The following is a 20,259-nucleotide window of genomic DNA, read 5'->3' on the forward strand; positions in this document are numbered from 1 at the left end:
AGGGACAGGGCCTCACGGAAGGGATGGAGTGGGGGCAGGGCCGAGGGCAGCGGGGGAGGACGTGTCAGTGATGCAGCCCTTGGGCCAATGCACTAGTCCTCATGTGGCCCTTGTGGTCATTTGAGTTTGAGACCTCTGTACTAGAGCAATGTATGAAATAGTCAATTTGCAAATACCTAGAGGATGAAGGCGTAATCATTAGCAGCCAACATGAATTTATGAAGAATAAATCATGCCAAGCCAGCTTGATTTTCTTCTTTGACAAGGTTACTGGTTTGATGGATAGGGGAAATGCGGTGGACATAAATATACCTAGATTTTATCGAGGCTTTTGACACTGTCCCATGTGACATTTTCCTAAGCAAGCTGGAGAAATGCAGGCTTGGTAGAACTACCGTGAAGTGGATACTGGTTAAACAGCCACAGAAAGTAACTACTAATGGTAAAATGTCATATGGGAAGGAGGTCTCAAGTGGGGTTCCAGAGGCGAGCGACAAAAGATCAAAGGGATGGAATGCAAGCCATACGAGCAAAGGCTGAAGGAACCGGGTATGTTTAGTTTGGAAAAGAGGAGATTAAGGGACATGATAGCTGTCCTCAAATACTTAAAAGGCTGCCATAAAAAAGATGGAGAAAATTTGCTCTCTGTTGCCACAGAGGGCAGGACAAGAGGCAATGGTTTCAAATTACAGCACAGCAGATTTAAAATAAATCTCAGGAAAAGCTTCTTAACTGTAAGAAGAGTAGGACAATGAACCAACTGCCTGCAGAAGTCATAGAATCTCCTTCCCTGGAGGTTTTCAAAGAGGCTGAATAACCATTTGTCTTGGATGGTTTAGACTCAACAAATCCTGCATCTTGTAAGAGGGTTAGACTAGTTGAACCTTGTGGCCTCTTCTAACCCTATGGTTCTAAGAAGTTAGGCTTCCCAGCCTGCAATTGCGAGAATCACCTCTGGAGCAGTTTTTTAAAGAGCTTCCCCCTCCCCTGCAGCAAGGGTTGTCTTCTAGCAGAATCTGTGTAGCTCCACTCTGCAGAGGAACATGATAAAGGGAGCTCATCAAGGGAGGCACACTTCCTGTACATTACAGAGCCCAGCTGTGTAGTAGCTACCTGTGCAATGATGGAGTTTGCAGAGAGAATCGCAGTATCAATCCACTGGCCATTACCCTCCCCCCAGCAGTGTAGAGGGAGATGAAGTAGTGAGTTGCATATCCAGTTCTGAGGCTGGATATGCAACTATGGAGTGGCTCTGCATCTAAGGAACAGCATGAGAGGAGTGGAAGGGAGTACTTTTCCTCCAACCCAAACCAGAGAGAAATTCTGCAGTGCACAGTCCAGCAGTTTCACTGCATACTAGGGACAGGATTTGGGCCTTGGTAATTCATACCTGTATTCAGAAAGCACCTGCAGTTTCAGGAAGACAGAACTACATTTGTCACTTTTAGAAGGTTCTCTGCAACTATGAAGGTTAGAAACTTTTTAAAATTAAAGCAAAACTATTATAGAAAGTGTTGGGTACACTTCACTAACCAGAAAATTTTGTACTCATCTTTGATGAGGAGTGGAGTGATAAGAGATAACGGCCCTGCAATTTAGGCAACTCAGTTCTTTTGTCGCCCACCTGACCCAGATGCTTAGATCTCCCTTCCTATGTTCTGGATTTTTTTCCTCCCAGATAAGGCTGCCATAAGAAAATGCAACGGAATGGAGGCAATACTGGGACATAATACAGCAGAATTTCTACGAGTCTGATCTATCAGTGGAACAGTAGGGGGATTCCCTGGCCCTATCAGCTAATACCTTTGCATTGAAATAGTTAAGTATCTACTCCTCACCACCAGTTGCATGTCAGGTACAGCAGGTAGGTGGACCAAATGAGACTAAGAGGGGCACCGACACCACTCTAGATGTAGGGGAAAGACACTTGCAATGGAAAGTGGGGCTATAGCTGTGGGTCTAACACAGGTAAAGCTCATATATCCGAATCCTTCAGCTCATCTTATGTTGAAGAAACCAAACGTGTTTCTCCAAAAAAAGGTTAGTACACCTAGTATTAACAGAAACAAAAACAATGAACAGCTGGTGAGGTTTGAAGGAGGGAGGAAGTTCATCCACGCCCTTAAAGTGAAGGGACCCTAAGCATCGGAGCAGCCATTTCTAGAGAGTTGTTTTATCTGGCATCAGTAAAAACCGACATGCAGTTTGCCATCCAAGTGAAGCACAAGGATACCACACTTTAGATGTGGTCTTTAGATATTCTGATTATGGTAGTATTTAGGCAGCAGGGAGAACTGGCACATATGAACTGTTTACCTCTGGATCTGCTAGGCGCTGTGACAGCCCTACCACAAAGACAAGGTTCTTCTGTACAACCCGTACGCTGGCCAGGTGTTTGCGATTCTCTGATATTTTCTGCTTTCTCTCGTTTTGCTTCTGTTTCTTTTCATTTTTTATCCTTTGCAGCTCTTCCTGGGAGAGTGGTTTGTACACTGCTGGATCTTCTGGATATGGCTGAACATAAAAAACACCATTAAATGCAACCCAGTTAAGAGACTAAATATTTGAGAACAATCTCAGTAATTAGATATACAAATTGATGTTAATGTTATGTAGTTTTCTGGTTGGCAGCTCTGTGGAGACAGTGTACACAGCCCCTTAGGAAGAGAGGGGAATCTCACATTACTTTGAAACAATACCCCTACTTGCACTCATGTAATACTGAAACTGACAAACATTACACTGACTCTGCTGCTCGTCCCGTTGGAGAATTCTACAAGCATTGGCAACAGGACAGAATCCTCCCAAGGAATTTCAATAAGGCGGCACAGTAAGCATGGGAAAAGGCAGGGCCCTGTCATCACACATCCAGTTTAATTCTGTCATACGTATGAAGAATATTTTAAAAGCCAGTCTATAACATAGAACAAAAGAATCCATTTGGTCATTGTCATGAAATCAAAATGTGCCCCTCTGGGTTTTCAAGAGTCCTCTTAGCTTTCTGACCAGAGAATTTTGCTATTGTACAGTTCGTTCTTTGTGTTATCTTCCCTTGGTATAGAGGCAGGTTACTACAACAGCTACTACATTGGATCATTTAATAGTACTGTTAACATGTTTGCCTAGCAGTTTCAGACAGACTTTGTCTCCACTGGGGAGAGGGGAGGAAGCACAATTTTACTTCAAGATAGCTCTCTCATTGAAGACAAGCACTGTAGGTTTTACCTCAATGAAGTTAGCTGAAGTAAACCCAAGGTGGGTTCACCCCAACGAGCTACACAGGAGTTTAAAAAACAGTTACGAACCTTTCCGTAATTGTTGTACTTCGAGATGTGTTCCCTGTGTCCATTTCACATTAGGTGTGTGTGCGTGCCGGGTGAACCATTGCCAGAGAGGTTTCCCCAGGTGGTATCCATCGGGCTGGCTCTATCGCACTCTGGTGCCGTGTGCTTATGAGCTAGTATATGGGGCACTGCCGGCCACGCACCCTTTGAGTCTCTTTTTGCTGGCCAACTCTGACAGAGGAGTAGGAAGGTGGGTCATGGAATGGACATGAGCAACATCTCAAAGAACAGTTACGGAAAGGTCAGTAACCATTTTTCTTCATCAAGTGCTTGCTCATGTCCATTCCACATTAGGTGACTCACAAGCAATACCCCATGAGATGGGCTTGGAGCTCATGGACATGCAGACTGCAACACTACTCTCCTGAACCTGGCATTGTCTCAAGCCTATTGGGTGATGGTGTAGTGGGATGCAATAGTAGGCACCAACGACCAAGTCGTGGATTGGAACCTCTGCGATGAACACTGCTGAAGAGACCTGAACTCTCGTGGAGTGAACAGTCATGATGGTGGAACATTCTCATGCTCATAGCATGCCCGAATACTGGAGGTCATCCAGGATGAGATCCTCTGGGCTGACACTGAAAGGCCTTTCATCCTTTCTGCTACAAAGAGTTGTGTGGATCTGCAAAAGGGTTTAGTCCTCTCAATAAAGAAGGCAAGGGCATGCCTAATATCCAATGAGTGAAGTCGCCACTTTGAGTTCTTGTGAGGCTTCAGGAAGAAGACTGGTAGAAAAATGGCCTGGTTGCTATGGAACTGTGAAACCACCTTTGGCAGAAAGGCCTGGTGGGGTGCAGTTAACGTTGTCCCTGAACAACACCGTGTATGGTGGCTCTGATGAAAGGCCCTTGACTTAAGAGATTCTTCTGGATGATCAATACAAGCAAGGTGATCTTCCAAGAGAGAAGCAGTAGAGGGCATGACACCAGCGATTTAAAGGGAGGACCTGTGAGCCTTGGAAGAACCATGTTTAAGTCCCATTGGGGGGAGGGGGAGGTGGGGGAAGAGAAGAGATCCGCAAGCTGATCTAAGGATAAAGTCTCTCCAGCCCTGTAACAAAATGAACCATCATTTCATGAGAGAACACTGACCTGCTGTTCACTGGTCAGTGGAAGGCCAAAATTGCTGCTAAATGCACCTTGATAGACACAACCCAGACCCTGTTGTTTAAGATGGAGCAAGTAGTCCAAGACAGACTAAAGGGAAGACCGAGTTGGAATGAGATCTTGTTGGGATGACCATATCAAGGAACACTTCCAATTGGTGAGGCAGGTAGCCCTAGTGGATGGCTTCCTACTACCCAGCAAAACCTGTCAAACTTGTTCTGAACAGGCCTGCTCCTCTGGGTTCAGCCATGTAACATCCATACAGGTCCAGGAAGAGAGGAAGTGGGGTTGCTACTGATGGATATAATAGCGTGCTGAACCAGTGTTGGTGTGGCCATGCCAAGACTAAGAATAACTCTTGCCTTGTCCAGTTTGATTTCCAGGAGGACATTGTGAACCAGAGGACCAGTGGGAATGCACAGAATAGGAATTCTGTCCATGGAAGCAGGAAGACATCAGAGAGAGAGCCTGGACTGTGCCCGGGCAATTAAGAAAAATAATGGCATTTTCTGTTCTGCTTGGTCACAAACAGGTCCACTTGGGGAGACCCCACCTTTAAGGCTTGAACCTGGTGACCTCCGGGTGAAGGAACCACTTGTGGTCAGAGGAAAAGGATCTACTGTGGTGATCGGCCAGTGCGTTTTGGGCTCCCAGAAGATGTGAAGCCTTGAGGTGGATCGAGTCATTCACACAAGTCCCACAGACGTACAGCCTCCTGACACAGGATGGAGGATCAAGCTCCTCCCTGCTAGTTGAGATAGAATATGGCTGCGGTGTTGTCAGAACTCACACCACCTTATCTGAGACCTTGGGAAGCAACAGTTGGCAGGCTAAGCAAATTGTCCCGAGTTCCCTGATGTTTATGTGCAGGAAGAGTTCTTCCTGGGACCACAAGCCCTGCATCTGTTGAGGTGGGCTACCCAACTTAGGTCTGACATGTCTGAGACTAGGGACACTGCCGAGTCAGGGCGAGATACAGGACTCACATTATTACCGACAGCGGGTCCTTCCACCACCAGTCGAGAGAGGAGAGGTCCAGTGTTGGAACAGCAAGCACTGAGTCCAAATGGTGTCTGTTCAGGGAGGAAATGAAGCTCGCCATGTCTGCAGGGACCTGAGGTGTAGCCTTGCATGCCAGACCACATAATTGCATGTGGCCATGTGACTTAGTAGCTTGAGGCAAATCCGGGCTGTTGTAATTGGGTGAACCATGACTTTGGATATCAGATCTGACATAATCTGGAATCAGACCTCTGGAAGGAAGACTTTGGCCTGGGTCAAGTCAAGCACTGGCCCGATAAACTGTTCTCTGAACTGGAATAAGTCAACTTCTTCTCATTTATCAAGAGGCCCAGCACTCGGAAAGTGGCTTGAACCACGCAAATGCTGGTCTTTACATGAGCCTCTGAATAACCCTTGATCAGCCACTTGTCAAGGTATAAGTAGACGAGAACACCTCGCCATCTGAGGAAGGCAGCTACCACCAGGCACTCCATGAAGATCCAGGGGGCTGCGGACAGGCTGAAGGGAAGAATAGTGAATTGGAAATGAGTTTGGTTCACAATAAACCTGAGAAATCTTCTGTGGTCACAGAAGATAGAAATGTGAAAGTAAGTGTCCTTCAAGTCAATCGCGGTGTACCAGTCCTCTGGATCTAGGGAGGAAATGGTGGAGGCCAAGGAGACCATGCAGAATCTCAGTTTCTTGAGATATTAGTTGAGGCGACAGGCCCAGGATGAATCAAAGGCCTCTCTTGGCCTTTGGGATTTGAAAATATTAGGAGTAAATCTCCTTCCCTCTCAAGTTTTGCAGTACCTCCTCCAGAGCCCCCATCCGTAGGAGGGTCTGCACCCTCCTGGGTGAGGAGAGGCTTGTGAGAAGGATCCCTGAAGAGGGATGGGGATAGGGGGCGGGAGGTAGAGGTGGATGGAAACTGAAGGGTATCACCGACCACCACTGTTTTTAGCACTCAGAGGTCTGATGTTATGTGGGAACATGCCGGACTGAAGTGGGACGGTCAGTCCAAAAATAAAGGAGAGGCAGGATCTGAGGAGGGGGAACTGGTATAGCGCCTTGGGCACACCTTCAAAAAGACCTGCTCAGGCCAACCAAAGTGCCTACGCAAGCCCAGCTGGGAGGCTGAGGTGGATGGAAGTAGTTGACAGTGCTTATAAACCTCTCCCTTTTCTTTTACAGGGTTCCTTCTCAGACACTGAGCTGGGAAGCGTGGTGGCTGATGGGGCTTGATATGCTTCCTCAAAGTAGACAGAGCATAGAGACCCAGGGACATGAGGCTAGCCCTTGAAACCTTCAGGCCGTGCAGTCTCATGTTCATCTCCTCTGAAAATGAGGAGCCTTTGAAAGGCCCAGACTGACTGCTGGACCTCGTGAGGGAGTCCCAAGGGCTGCAGCCAAGAGCATAGTCTCATGGTGACAGCAGAGGCCATTGTCCTCACCATGCATCTGCTGCGTCCAGTGCCGCCTGGAGAGAGGCTCTGGCAACATTCCCTCCCTCTTCTAAGAGGGCTGAGAATTCCTGCCTTGATTCCTGGGGCACAGAGTTCTTAAATTTGGCCAAGGAGTCCCACAAATTGTAGTCTTACTCCCCAGTAAGGCTTGTTGGTTTGAGATATGTAGTTGTTGACCACCTGTTGAATAAACTTTCCTCCCAAATAGATCACGTTTCTTTGCATTCTTCTGTTTGGGAGTAGCACTCGACTGGCCCTGTCTGTCCCTTTCATTAGCCAGTGATACGAGTGGGATGAGTGTACAGATACTCATACCCACTGGCTGGCACATATTTCTCCTCTGCCCCTTATTTTGAAGAGAAGATGGTGTCTGACACAGGACTTTAACCTGATCCATTACCACCTCATTAATGGATAAGACCACCTTAGATGGAGCTGCTGCAACCAGAATGTCAATGGGGCTGCGGGATGATCCCTTGAGCTTTTCAATCTCTAGCCCCAACTTAGCCACTATCCGCTTTAGGTGCTGTTGATGAGCCAGAAAGTCATCTTGTGGTAGTTAGCTGCTCGGGCCTGAGATGGCCTCATCCGGGGAGGAGGAGAAGCAAGAGGCCTGTACTGGAAAAGGGGGCTTCTTTCTCTTTTTCAGCTTCAGTAACCTCCACAGGCAGCACATCCTGTAGATCGGTACTAGGGTCGGTACTAGAGTCAGTGTCCGGTGCCGAATGTGGAGGAGTGGGAGACCACTTCTCAGACGCAACTGAAAGGATCGGTGGGAGGGGGGACCCGGTACCGAGGGAAAACCCCAAGGATTCCAGCATGGCCACTGCACAGGCCATTGTCCTCCTGGCCAGGCACCAGCACCGCACTGGAGGTCTGATGGCATGTAGGATGAATACTGATGGCTCTTAGGCTGAATGTAGACCTCCACGTTGGACTCAGACAAAGAGTCCTCTCTAGGTGACCATGGGAGAGCAGTACCTCTTGCTGCCTCCAGTTGGTGCCAAGGGTCCGGTGAACAGAAGAGGAGAAAAGAGACTGCTTCCCTCTAGAAGGTACCACAGGGGCGGGTGACAGAAAGGTGTTCGGAGCACCGTGCTCTCTCCTGCTCGAGGTTGACGGAGCCGGCAGCTGATTAAACAGGGTAGGCAGGACCAGGAGTGACAGCAAATCTCTAGCCGCTGCAAAGGACTCCCGAGTTGGAGGCACTGCAATTCTGCTGGCACCACGACTTCCCAGTGTCGGTGAGGGATCCAGCACCAGACTCAACCATCTCAACGGTGCCGCCATGGGACCAGAGGTTGAAAAGTGGCCCGACGCAGGTTGCACTTCACTGCCTTCCCCTTGCTTGCCATTCTTTGGCACTGGCAAGTGCCCCCTGTTGGTGTGCTGCTTTTAGTGTTTCTTCTTCAGCATCAGAGATGGAGAGTAGTGCTGGGAGGTACACAGTGCCGGAGAAGTGCTTTGCACCAAGGCTGAAGTGCTCGGTGCTGAATCTGAGTAGCTTGGTTCTGAAGCCAGTCTAAAGAGTGGCTTCCATTAGGATAGCCTTAAGTCTGATCACTCTGTCCCTTGTGCAAGGCTTAAAGTCTCAACAAATTTGACAGTGATCTTTCATACGAGATTCTCCCAGACTCTTCAGACAACTGGAATGTGGGTTGCTCACAGACATAGGCTTGCCACAGGCGGCAAAAGATTTGAAGCCCAGCTCCAGGGGTAATGGGAGACCCTTAACAATAAGGGGAGAGGGTACCCTCTACAGTAACACTATTTACAATGCCTTGCATGGTGTCAGGTTTCGGAGTGGTAGCCATGTTAGTCTGTATCAGCAAAAAGAACGAGGAGTACTTGTGGCACCTAAGAGACTAACAAATTTATTTGAGCATAAGCTTTCATGGGCTAAAGCCCACTTCATCAGATGCATGCACTGGAAAATACAGTAGGAAATATATATATTTTTTTTTTACACACACACACACACAAATGAAAAAATGGGGGTTGCCATACCAACGCAAAAGAGAGTAATCATTTAAGGTGGGCTATTACCAGCAGGAGAAAACAACTTGTGGTGATAATCAGGATGGCCAATTTCAAACAGTTGACAAAAAGGTGTGAGTAACAGTAGGGGGAAAATTAGCATGGGGAAATAGTAAATCTATCCAGCTATACTCTTAGCCCAGCAGAAGAATCTGTCCTATCTCAGGGCCTCTCCTTCTGCCCCTCCACCCCCACGAACATGATACAGTTCTGTGGTGACCTAGAATCCTACTTCCGATGTCTCCGACTCATGGAATATTTCCAACACACCTCTAAACAGCATACTAACCCACAGAAACCTTCCTACCAACACTACAAAAAGAAGGATTCTGCGTGGACCCCTCCTGAAGGTCGAAACAGACTGGACTTCTACATAGAGTGCTTCCGCCAACGTGCACGGGCTGAAATTGTGGAAAAGCAGCATCACTTACCCCATAACCTCAGCCGTGCAGAACACAATGCCATCCACAGCCTCAGAAACAACTCTGACATCATAATCAAAAAGGCTGACAAAGGAAGTGCTGCCCTCATCGTGAATAGGTTGGAATATGAACGATAGGCTGCTAGGCAGCTCTCTAACACCACTTTCTATAGGCCATTACCCTCTGATCCCACTGAGGGTTACCAAAAGAAACTACACCATCTACTCAAGAAACTCCCTGAAAAAGCACAAGAACAAATCTGCACAGACACACCCCTAGAACCCCGACCAGAGGTATTCTGCTACCCAAGGTCCATAAACCTGGAAATCCTGGACGCCCCATCGTCTCAGGGATTGGCACCCTGACAGCAGGATTGTCTATGTAGACTCTCAAGACCCAACGCTACCAGCACTCCTAGCTATCCTCGAGACACCACTGACTTCCTGAGGAAACTACAATCCATCGGTGATCTACATCCATAGTGGCCAGGATGGTGTTTTCTGGAAGAAGCCCTCTATACCAACATTCCACACGAAGATGGACTGCAAGCCGTCAGGAACAGCATCCCCAATAATGTCACAGCAAACCTGATGGCTGAATTTTGTCCTCACCCACAACTATTTCACATGTGGGAACAAAGTATACCTACAAGTCGGCGGCACTGCTATGGGTACCCGCATGGCCCCATAGTATGCCAATATTTTTATGGCTGACTTAGAACAACGCTTCCTCAGCTCTCGTCCCCTAATGCCCCTACTCTACTTGCGCTACATTGATGACATCATCATCTGGACCCATGGAAAGGAAGCCCTTGTGGAATTCCACCATGATTTCAACAACTTCCATCCCACCATCAACCTCAGCCTCAACCAGTCCACACAAGAGACCCACTTCCTGGACACTACAGTGCTAATAAGCAATGGTCACATAACCACCACCCTATACAGCAAACCTACTGACTGCTATACTTACCTACTTGCCTCCAGCTTTCATCCAGACCACACCACACAATCCATTGTCTACAGCAAAGCTCTAAGATACAACCACATTTGCTCCAACCCCTCAGACAGAGACAAACACCTACAAGATCTCTATCGAGCGTTCTTACAACTACAATACCCACCTGCTGAAGTGAAGAAACAGAGTGATAGAGCCAGAAGAGTACCCAGAAGTCACCTACTACAGGACAGGCCCAACAAAGAAAATAACGCCACTAGGCATCACCTTCAGCCCCCAACTAAAACCTGTCCAGCGCATCACCAAGGATCTACAACCTATCATGAAGGATGATCCCTCACTCTCACATATCTTGGGAGACAGGCCAGTCCTCGCTTACAGACAGCCTCCCAATCTGAAGAAAATACTTATCAGCAACCACACACCACACAACAAAAACACGAACCCAGGAACCTATCCTTGCAACAAAGCCCGTAGCCAACTCTGTCCACATATCTATTCAAAGGACACCATCATAGGGCCTAATCACATCTGCCACACTATCAGAGGCTCGTTCACCTGCACATCTACCAATGTGATATATGCCATCATGTGCCAGCAATGCCCCTCTGCCATGTACATTGGCCAAACTGGACAGTCTCTATGCAAAAGAATAAATGCACACAAATCAGACATGAAGAATTATAACATTCAAAAACCAGTTGCGGAACACTTCAACCTCCCTGGACACTCAGTTACAGATCTAAAAGTCGCAATTATTCAACAAAAAAAGTTCAAAAACAGACTCCAATGAGAAACTGCAGAACTGGAATTAATTTGCAAACTGGACACCATTAAATAGGGCTTGAATAAAGACTGGTAGTAGATGAGTCATTATACAAACTAAACTATTTTCCTATGCTAATTTCCCCCCTTACAGTTACTCACACCTTCTTGTCAACTGTTTGAAATGGGCCATCCTGATCATCACTAAAAAAGTTTTTTTTCTCCTTCTGATAATAGCACACCTTAATTGATTACTCTTGTTAGAGTTGGTACGGCAACCCCCATTTTTCCATGTTCTCTGTCTATATCTATATCTTCCTACTGTATTTTCCAGTGCATGCATCTGATTAAGTGGGCTTTAGCCCACAAAAGCTTATGCTCAAATAAATTTGTTAGTCTCTAAGGTGCCACAAGTACTCCTCGTACTATTTACAATGTATACACTATAACTAAACTATAGACTAAACTTACAATACAGAGAAGAAAACCACCGATAGGCACCTTGCTGAAGCAAGGGAAGACATTTCAGCAACCATCTCAGGTGGTAAGAAGGAACTGAGAGGGTCCGTGGCTGGTGGCACTCCTTATATGGCACACAAGAGGGCACTAGAGCCAGCCTGATGGATGCCAGATGGATGGAAAAATCTCCAGCAACGGTGCATGCAGCACACACACACACACACAAACCTAACATGAAATGGACACAAACAAGCATTCGAACAAAAACTGCAGTGCCTCATCACTCCTCGGACTTCACATTGAGACAGCCATCTTGAGGTAAAACCACCCCTTTTTGCAGTGAAGACATACAACTCAGAAAGCATGTCAAGGCTATTATATATTTATCCTCCACACCCTGCTGCTCACAAGGCACTCCTACCCGTTCTCAGTCCTGAAAACAAAACTCAGAATTATAAAATGTATAACTAGTCTTCATAACAGTTTGAGACATACAATAACAGTTTATATACCAAAATATATATACACAATGCATTGTAAGACAAAATTTAAAATTGATGAGAATGAAGAAGTTACTGAAGTGATGCTGAAGATATGACATGTGCACATATTATGGAATTTCCTCTGGGGCTGACAGTTTAAAATATGAAACTTAATCAATTACACGGAAAACAGGGAATTCTCTCCCCATGTTCTAACACCCAACAGACTTGACTGACTAGGTGCATTATAGAAGAATATAACCTTCCCCTGAATTACAATACACTGACCAGTACTAGAAGCAGGATACCAAACAAACAGTCTCTCTACACTGTCCTGGACAAACAGCTAATCTGAAGTACTTGAGCTGGTATGCAAAGGACAGAGCTTGTACTGAAAGTATAGGGAATATACTTTTTCATTGCCATGCACAGGAATTTAAAAGTCGACACATTCTATTAGTGTTAATGGAAAAGATGCATTCAACTCCATGCACAGCAACACCATATTGACTTGATCTACCCTTGAACTTGGATTTTTAAGGAAATGTGGCTTAAAATCAAGGTATTGTAGCACCACAACTGAAGAACAAACCCCATGCAACAGTCAATCCTTCATGCACACTTCACTTGAATAACTGTTGGATCATAATCAATGACCCACTCTTGAGGCTTGGTCACAGCCATGCTTATCACAAGTTATGTCTTCGACACACACTCGGGTAATCATTTTAGAAGGACACAGCATTAAGTTTATATGGCATTTCACAGATAGCTGGCTCTTTGAAGTAAGGAACTTTTTTTTTTAAACTTGAACAGATCTTTGTCTAATTGTATGCAGACTATTAAACGATGAAGAGGATAAAGAATATTACCTAGAAGTAGGTAGAGTTTCTTAAGAGGAACTTGGAGGAAAGGCTGTTTGGCACACAAGGCAGCTTTCAGTTACAGGGGATAGTGAGGATTGAGGCATGAGGCTAAGAACGGAGGGAAACCAAGGTTGTATCTATAATAGGTAACCATACCACTTAAAACTAAAACAGTTTGCCCCAATGTAAAGGAGAATATGGGTAGTGTGTCCATTCTATGCATTCTTTTTTTCAGAATGGAGATCCTCAACATTCAATCACCAAGCATCCCAGGTGACCCAGAAGAGAAAGAGGAACAAATTCTAGCAATACACACAGTAAGTCAGAGGAAGAGTCCAACAGTGGAATTCATGTTGCGTGAAAGGCTCTATTCTCCACCATGATCAAAGTAATCAGCTCCATGAGCTGCTTCAAGACAAAGTTCAGTGGACTGCATGCCATTTTGAAGTCAGGAGCGTGATTACAAATGGTGTGAGGGTTGTTGGATACACCTGCTTATCCAAGGTAACTGCAGAACTAAGTGAGGAAGAGGAAGCTACTCACCTTGTGCAGTAATGATGTCCCTGTGGATGCTCCATTGTATGTGTATCTGCGTCCCTCATTGAAGGTTTTGGTAGCACTGTTTGGCCCACACATGAGCACAAGGGAGGGAGAGCACTCCCTCGAGGCTAACTAGCACCATGTGGGTGAACCACCCTCAGTTCCTTCCCTACTGCAGCTCCCCTACTGAGAACACCAAAGTAGAAGGGAGGGTTGTAGAGCACCCAAGGGGGACACACCTTGAAGAACTATCATTACTGCACAAGGTGAGTAACTTCCTCTTCTTTGAGTAGCATCCCTATGGGTACTCCAAGATAGGTGACTCCCAAGCAGTATCCCCAATGGAGGGTCAGGGCTTCGGCGTCTAGTCTATTATGGATGACAACACCGTGGAGCTGAAAATCTAGTAATTGCATAGTGTTCTGTGAAAATATGAGCAGATGCCCAAGTCACTGCCCTGCAGATTTCTGGCATAGAAACATTTTTAATGACGTGACAGAGATGGAAAACACTCATGGAATGCATATGGATTCCAGATGGGGGTAGCAAATTACGATCATGGTAGCACTAGTTAATACAATTCAAGACCCATTTGTAGAGTCTCTGAGCTGATACTGCTACACTTTTGACCTTTCCACAATTTAGAGGAAGAGCTTAGGAGATTTCGTAAAGGCCTTTGTCCTGTCCAAATAAAAGGCCATGGCTCTCCTAACATCATGTGTATGTAGTGTAGCCTCCCTGTTGTCATGAGGCGGCTTTGGGTAGAAGGTGAATGAACTGTTTCATGTGAAAAGACGAGGTGACCATGGGGATGAACTTTGGGTGTGACCTCAGAGTGACTGACTTTAAAAGACAATTGTGAAGGGGTGTATGTGCCATTAATGCTGCTATTTTCCCTATTCTCCATGCCAAGGTGATGGCTACTAGGAATGCTGTCTTCATTGGTAGATGTGTAAGAGAACAAGGGGCCATAGGTTCAAAGTGCGGTCTAGTTAGGCTCTTTAAAACTAGATTTAGGTCCCTCACTGGAATGGGGTGCCTGATTTGGGGAAAGAGGGTTCCTATATTTTTGACAGGTTTCAGAGTAGCAGCCGTGTTAGTCTGTATCCGCAAAAAGAAAAGGAGGACTTGTGGCACCTTAGACTAAAATTTATTTGAGCATAAGCTCACGAAAGCTTATGCTCAAATAAATTTGTTAGTCTCTAAGGTGCCACAAGTCCTCCTTTTCTTTTTGCTATATCTTTGAGGAATCTCTGTTGTTGGACGGGTGAAAACAGAATATCCCTCTATCTGCTTGTAGAAAGCCATTATGGCTGCAAGATGTACTTTGACTGAGCTGAGAGATACCCCTGTCCTCTTGAGGCCTAGTATGTAGTTTAGCACGATGGGGAGGGAGGAAGATACCAAGGTAACTTGCTTGGAATTATACCAAATCTGGAATCTTTTCCATTTTTGCAGGTAAATGTGGCAGGTAGACAATTTGTTTACTGTGTAACAACACTTCTTGTACCTCCTTGGAGCAGCAGGTCTGTGTGTTGGAACTATGGAGGAACAACGTCTTGAGTCGGCAGATCCACAGGTTGGGACTGGAAGGTTTGTCAGGTCTCACCTTCTCAAGGGGAATTTGTAGTATCTGCTACTCTTTTTGTAAGATCATGAAATAGTTTAAAATCATCCTCCATGGATGATGGAGGGGGCTATCACTGCCTCACCTGGTGAGAAGGAGATATTGGTTTGTGGTGTAACCTCTTTAATCTGGCCTCCTGCTCAAGTTTTCTTTTGAGGTTCTGGAGCTCTGGATGCAGAGGCTGAAGGAGACCATCTTATTGACGATTGGTAGGAGACACCAGATGCCCGAGAAGTATGGTGCCTGTAGGTTGCCCATGTTCCCAGTATGGTGGAACCCACAGGTGGTCGTACCAAGAAGGTTGAGGTTTGGACTGAGGGTGTAACTGGAAGGGCCCTGGTTGATGTAGAAATGGGCCATGGTGTGAGGACAGTGAGAGGATATCATCCTGGTCACTATCAGAGTCCTCACTGGACAGCATTGGAACTGACAAGGAGACTGGTGGCCAACTCCCTGGTGCCAGTGGTGATTCCAGGGATCGAGATGTGCTCAGTACCAGGGCCCTGGTATCAAGCAAGTGGGAAACTCTTAGAGTCTCAGCCACCATGAGATCTCTGGGAAAATGAAACTCCTGCAGTACCACTGTGATCAGCACCATCAAGGCTTGTTGGTGCTGATTCACTGATACCGAGGAAATCGGCAGAGATCTTGCACGAGATGATCAGTCCGAAGATGGTTGTTTGGAAGTAGCTGATACCAAGGGTTTCCACATCAGTACTGCTTTCACAGAGACATTACAGTCTTTGCTCTGGCTCTTGACAGGTGGTGTCACCGCTTCAGAGCCTCCGCCCTTCAGGTCTTTAGGCTTATAAGTGGTGTCTGCACCCGAGGACCCGTGTCTCCTCTGGATACCGTGCTTTGTAGCTGAGGTGACTGACCATGCCAGAGATCTCCTCTGGCTGGTCCAGGGCTCAGTTTGAGGACTTGCAGCTCTCTTTTGGAGGCCTTGCAAAGAGTACAAAGATTTCCTCTTTGGTTCTCCCTCCTTAGACGTAGAAGGCTCTGGGGACAATCTTCACTGTGGAGGGGATTCGGGACCAGGGTCAGAGGCTGGTTTAAGAACATCCTCCATAAGGAGTTTCAACTTTAACTCCTGGTTCTTTCTGGATCTAGCCTTCAATTGCTGACAGAAGGTGCACTTCTGTGGAATGTGAGCTCTCCAAAGCACCGACACAGTAGCAGTGTCATCTGTAACCAGTACTGCCTCCCTGCAGGAAAGACACCGTTTAAACCCGGGGGAGTCAGGCATGCCCTTTTATTGGGGGTGATCCCCAGATGAGAAAAAGGGAAAAAACGGGGGGAAGGTTTTTTTTTTAAAACAGTAAAAAAACCAGAAACCTTATAAAAGTAAGAAAAATCTAATGGAAATGCTAAAAGAAGCTAAGAAACTGAACTCAAACTCTGGTGTAAAGAGAAAGCGGACTGCAATTTGCTCTTAGGCTAAGTGCAGTTGAGAAGGAACTGGGGATGGTTCACCCATGCAGTACTAGTTAGCCTCAAGGCAGGAAGAGTTCATGTGTTGGCCAAATGGACACTGCTACCAAAATCTCCGATAAGAGGCACGGGAAAACAGATACACCTACAGTGGAGCACCCAAAGGGACACTACTCGAAGGAGGAGACTTTTGCACCCCTTTGGGAAGCTCCAGATCACCTGCATGAGAGCGTCATTCTCTGTAGAAAAAAAGCAGCGTTTGTCCCAAGGAAGAGGTCTACCCTGGATAGCAACTGGTCAATTAGGCACCAGTGGGACTGGAAACCCTTGAATATAGCAACAGAGATCAAGTGTTTCAGGGGCATACAATCAAGCTAGCAAACATCTGCAAGACCACTGATGGATTTGAACAGCTGGGTTTCCTGAATTTCTGGAGCTATAGATGAACCCATGCGCACCTGATCAAGCCCAGGAATAAACTAACAAAAGTCTACCACTCCATGGTGACAAAAGCCTTACAAGATCATGGTGCACAGTTCCTAGATGTTTACTGGAGTGGGCGAGGGCAGAGTGATACAGCTACAAAGTGTGTGCAGAAAGGTGGTCAAGTATGCCTCTGAAAGGCTGAAAGCAAAGTGGAAGTACCTACTGAATACAGTGAACAGTGTCGTGATATCCGCTTGTTGTATTCTGTCCAATATTGTGAAAGCAAAGGAGGTGTTTGACAATGGACAGAGGAAGGCATGAGTCTTGCAGCAAAGAATGGAGGTGGACAAAGGTGTGCCACCAAACTTGTGACAATTATGAACATTACCTGCAACAGGCATATGAACCAAATCAGAGTTGCTTTGTGCTCATATTCTGCTGTTGTAGGAATGCAAGGGGATCGATGCGCTTAATGCCTGAAGGCAGCATACTGAAATGTTAGCAGTTTAACTTAACATCACTGATTCTATAGTTGCTAGTGGGTTTGATACCATGAATAAATTAGTTTTTAATAAAAGTATTACCAGCATTTAGATGCTTTTGGACACAGAGGATAGGGGGTAGTAAAGCAGTGCTGTTTAAGGTAATTCAAACTACGCCTGCTGAACTATTAACTGAGATTGATTTGCATAATTTATTTTACCACGAAACATGGAAGCCACCTCCAAAAATGTAGCTAATCCATAACAAAACAGCAAGCCAGATTTTGTCTTATGCTGAAATATGGACTAACTGTGCAAACTGCTATTGGCCCTGCATGTACTCTATCAAAAGTTCAAAACTTTGTTTTGAAGTCTTATTCTTTATCATGATGTACATAGCTCCTCACACACTCTTTGTCCTCTTGCATAAATTTCCCTTGGCATTTAAAGAGAAGTTGCATTTTTCTTCGAACTTCAAATTTTTTCTTTCCATGTTTTTCTGAACGTTGAAAAACAGATCTAGTTTTTGTTCCTTGCCAAGCGATCTGTCAAGCACTCTGCTTCTTGTATTCCCAAATGCATGGTCACATTCCTGCCATGTAATGGATATGCCAAACATTTCCCATTTGTTGCCTTGTTGCAGAAGTGGTCTCTGAAAAGAGAAATATGGAGTGAGTCAATATGCTTACGTCAATGAGCCTCTGCCTGCTGCCTCCCCCGACCAGAACCTTTCCCTGCAGCAGCGAGAGAGGCTCCAGGAGTGGGACACTACATTGCTAAAAACAGCAGTGTAGATGGGGGAGGCACTGCTTGGGCACAGAGAGCCATGTAAGGTATATGCCCTAAGTTTCTGGCACATATTCTGTTCACCTAAGCAATGGTTCACCATCTACACAGAGGTTTATACCTGTGCTGGTGAGGTGTGGTGTGTAGTGAATGCACTCTATACCAGGCCGTGCAGTGCACTTAGCCTTAGAATGATCACATGGCATGGCTCAGCTAGCAGAGTACTTCTGCCCTCAGAACTGATCCATGTAGGTGAATGGGGAAAGGTGGTGATGGGCATTACGGGTGGGACTTCCAAAACTGGCAATATCCAGAGGATGAGGGAATTAGAGGGCTGATGCACCAGGGGAACCAGAGAAGGCAGATGGGAAGAGAGGACTTCTATCTTCACATGACGCTACATCATCTTCATCCTGTTTCACACCCATATGAATGTTCACGTGAACCCAGAAAACTGCTCCCAAACCCCAACCATGTAAAAACCTGAGTTAAAAAACACAAACACATATACCTTGCGCAGATATCCCTTCAGTCTCCAACGGTGTCATCTTCACAAACCAACATGACTGCTTTTGCTGCAGCTACCATCTCAGAGTTTTGGACAGATGTTACTGGGATCCTGGCAGAGCCTCTGGCATTCCTGGATCCTGGTCTGCCCCACTAGTTTCAGAGAGCACCATGGGAGGTGGTGTTCTCTTCTTTCAAGGTTCCTCAACAGCCCACTGGTGGGTACCACAGTTCTGTCCAAAAGCATCTCATGCTCCAAAGATGGGAGAGTGCCAAGAACATGGTCTGGTTCATCATAAGGGCAGATTTTCCTCCCTGCCCTGGAATGGCTGTTGACATCCCCAGCCTTATTAACATTGCACCGCCAGTCCTTCTATTTTCTCCCAGCATTATTTTCCTGAGCAAATGATATCCAGCTCAGTAAGGTATTCAGACACCTAGTCATGAGCCAAAGTGTTCCAAATTACAGAGGTCAGCTGTAACGATCTCCTTAATCCAGACATTCACTAGTGCCCGGAAGTCTGCTGAGGAATACCTGGCAGCATGTTTCTACAGTGGCTTCTGAGACATGCTCCAAAACCAGTTTGCAAGCACACAGTAATCAAAGGAGTGAATACTGGCAAGAAGTACTGTACAACAACATTTCGGGGGCATGAAGCAATATTTGCACAGGCAAAAAGAGTCCAGAAAGCTTGTCCTCAAGCCAGCAGAGTACAGAAGGTAAATCAGACAGACTCCATAAGCAGGTACTGTGGGACTGTAGCAGAAGGAATAATCATATCATTGGCATTATCACAATAGAATTTACTGTCGACAATGGCATTGCACTGGTGGAAACAGACAGTGACCGATGACACTGATTAGTCTTCCTTGTAGAAAGTCCAATCCAAAACAGTGAAGCTAGCTTCTGTGCACCACTGATTACACCTGTATGTCAATGTGTGGTGCTTTTCAGGCTTGCTAGAGTCTCCAAACAGTGATTAGCATGCCAAATTTCTTTACTGTAGACAAGGCCCAAAGGAGCAACATGGTAAGATGACTGAAGGTGCATATGGAAGAATGAGGCAGCAAGTGCACAGATGCAGGTGTAGCAAGGTTACTTAAGGCCTAGAAAGGGAGCTGGAATTGATACCATAAAAGAGACAAGATGCCAATGAAGGGATTCAGTGAGGACAGGGACATGCTTAGAATGGGGGGAAAAAGGGGGGACCTCTGTAGCTGGGTTTAGAGGAAAAAAGGTGAAAAGCAAGGAGACAAGAGGAAGATATAATAATTAAAGGAGACATTACCAAGGATTTCTGAAGAGGTGTGTTGGGTGATGAAGGCAGAAGGAAGCAACAGATTTTAGCTGAGACTACATGAGGAGGAAAGAAAAGAGAAAAGTCAAAGATTCCAAGGTTGTGACCCTAGGAGACACGAAGGGCAGCAGACTTGAAGATCAGTCTTAGGAAGTTTAAAAAGAGAGAGAACCAAATATGTCAGGTAACTGGAGTTGTGACTGGATAGAATGGGCGAAGTCTAAGTATGGCACTCAAAATACATTGAGCA

At 46.0% G+C, this 20,259-nt stretch overlaps 1 protein-coding gene across 7 annotated transcripts in view; it reads right to left on the bottom strand.

Annotated features, from left to right (window-relative positions):
• CNOT4 (CCR4-NOT transcription complex subunit 4) overlaps positions 1-20,259 on the bottom strand; it is a 118,455-nt gene that overhangs the window by 43,809 nt on the left and 54,387 nt on the right. For all 7 annotated transcript variants that reach the window (XM_074941799.1, XM_074941798.1, XM_074941804.1 and 4 more), the window contains exon 3: positions 2,317-2,514. In XM_074941799.1, the coding sequence (XP_074797900.1) occupies positions 2,317-2,514 (198 nt within the window). The remainder of the gene's footprint in view (positions 1-2,316; positions 2,515-20,259) is intronic.

This window comes from Natator depressus, chromosome 1, assembly GCF_965152275.1.
Source record: "Natator depressus isolate rNatDep1 chromosome 1, rNatDep2.hap1, whole genome shotgun sequence".
NCBI lineage: Eukaryota > Metazoa > Chordata > Testudines > Cheloniidae > Natator > Natator depressus.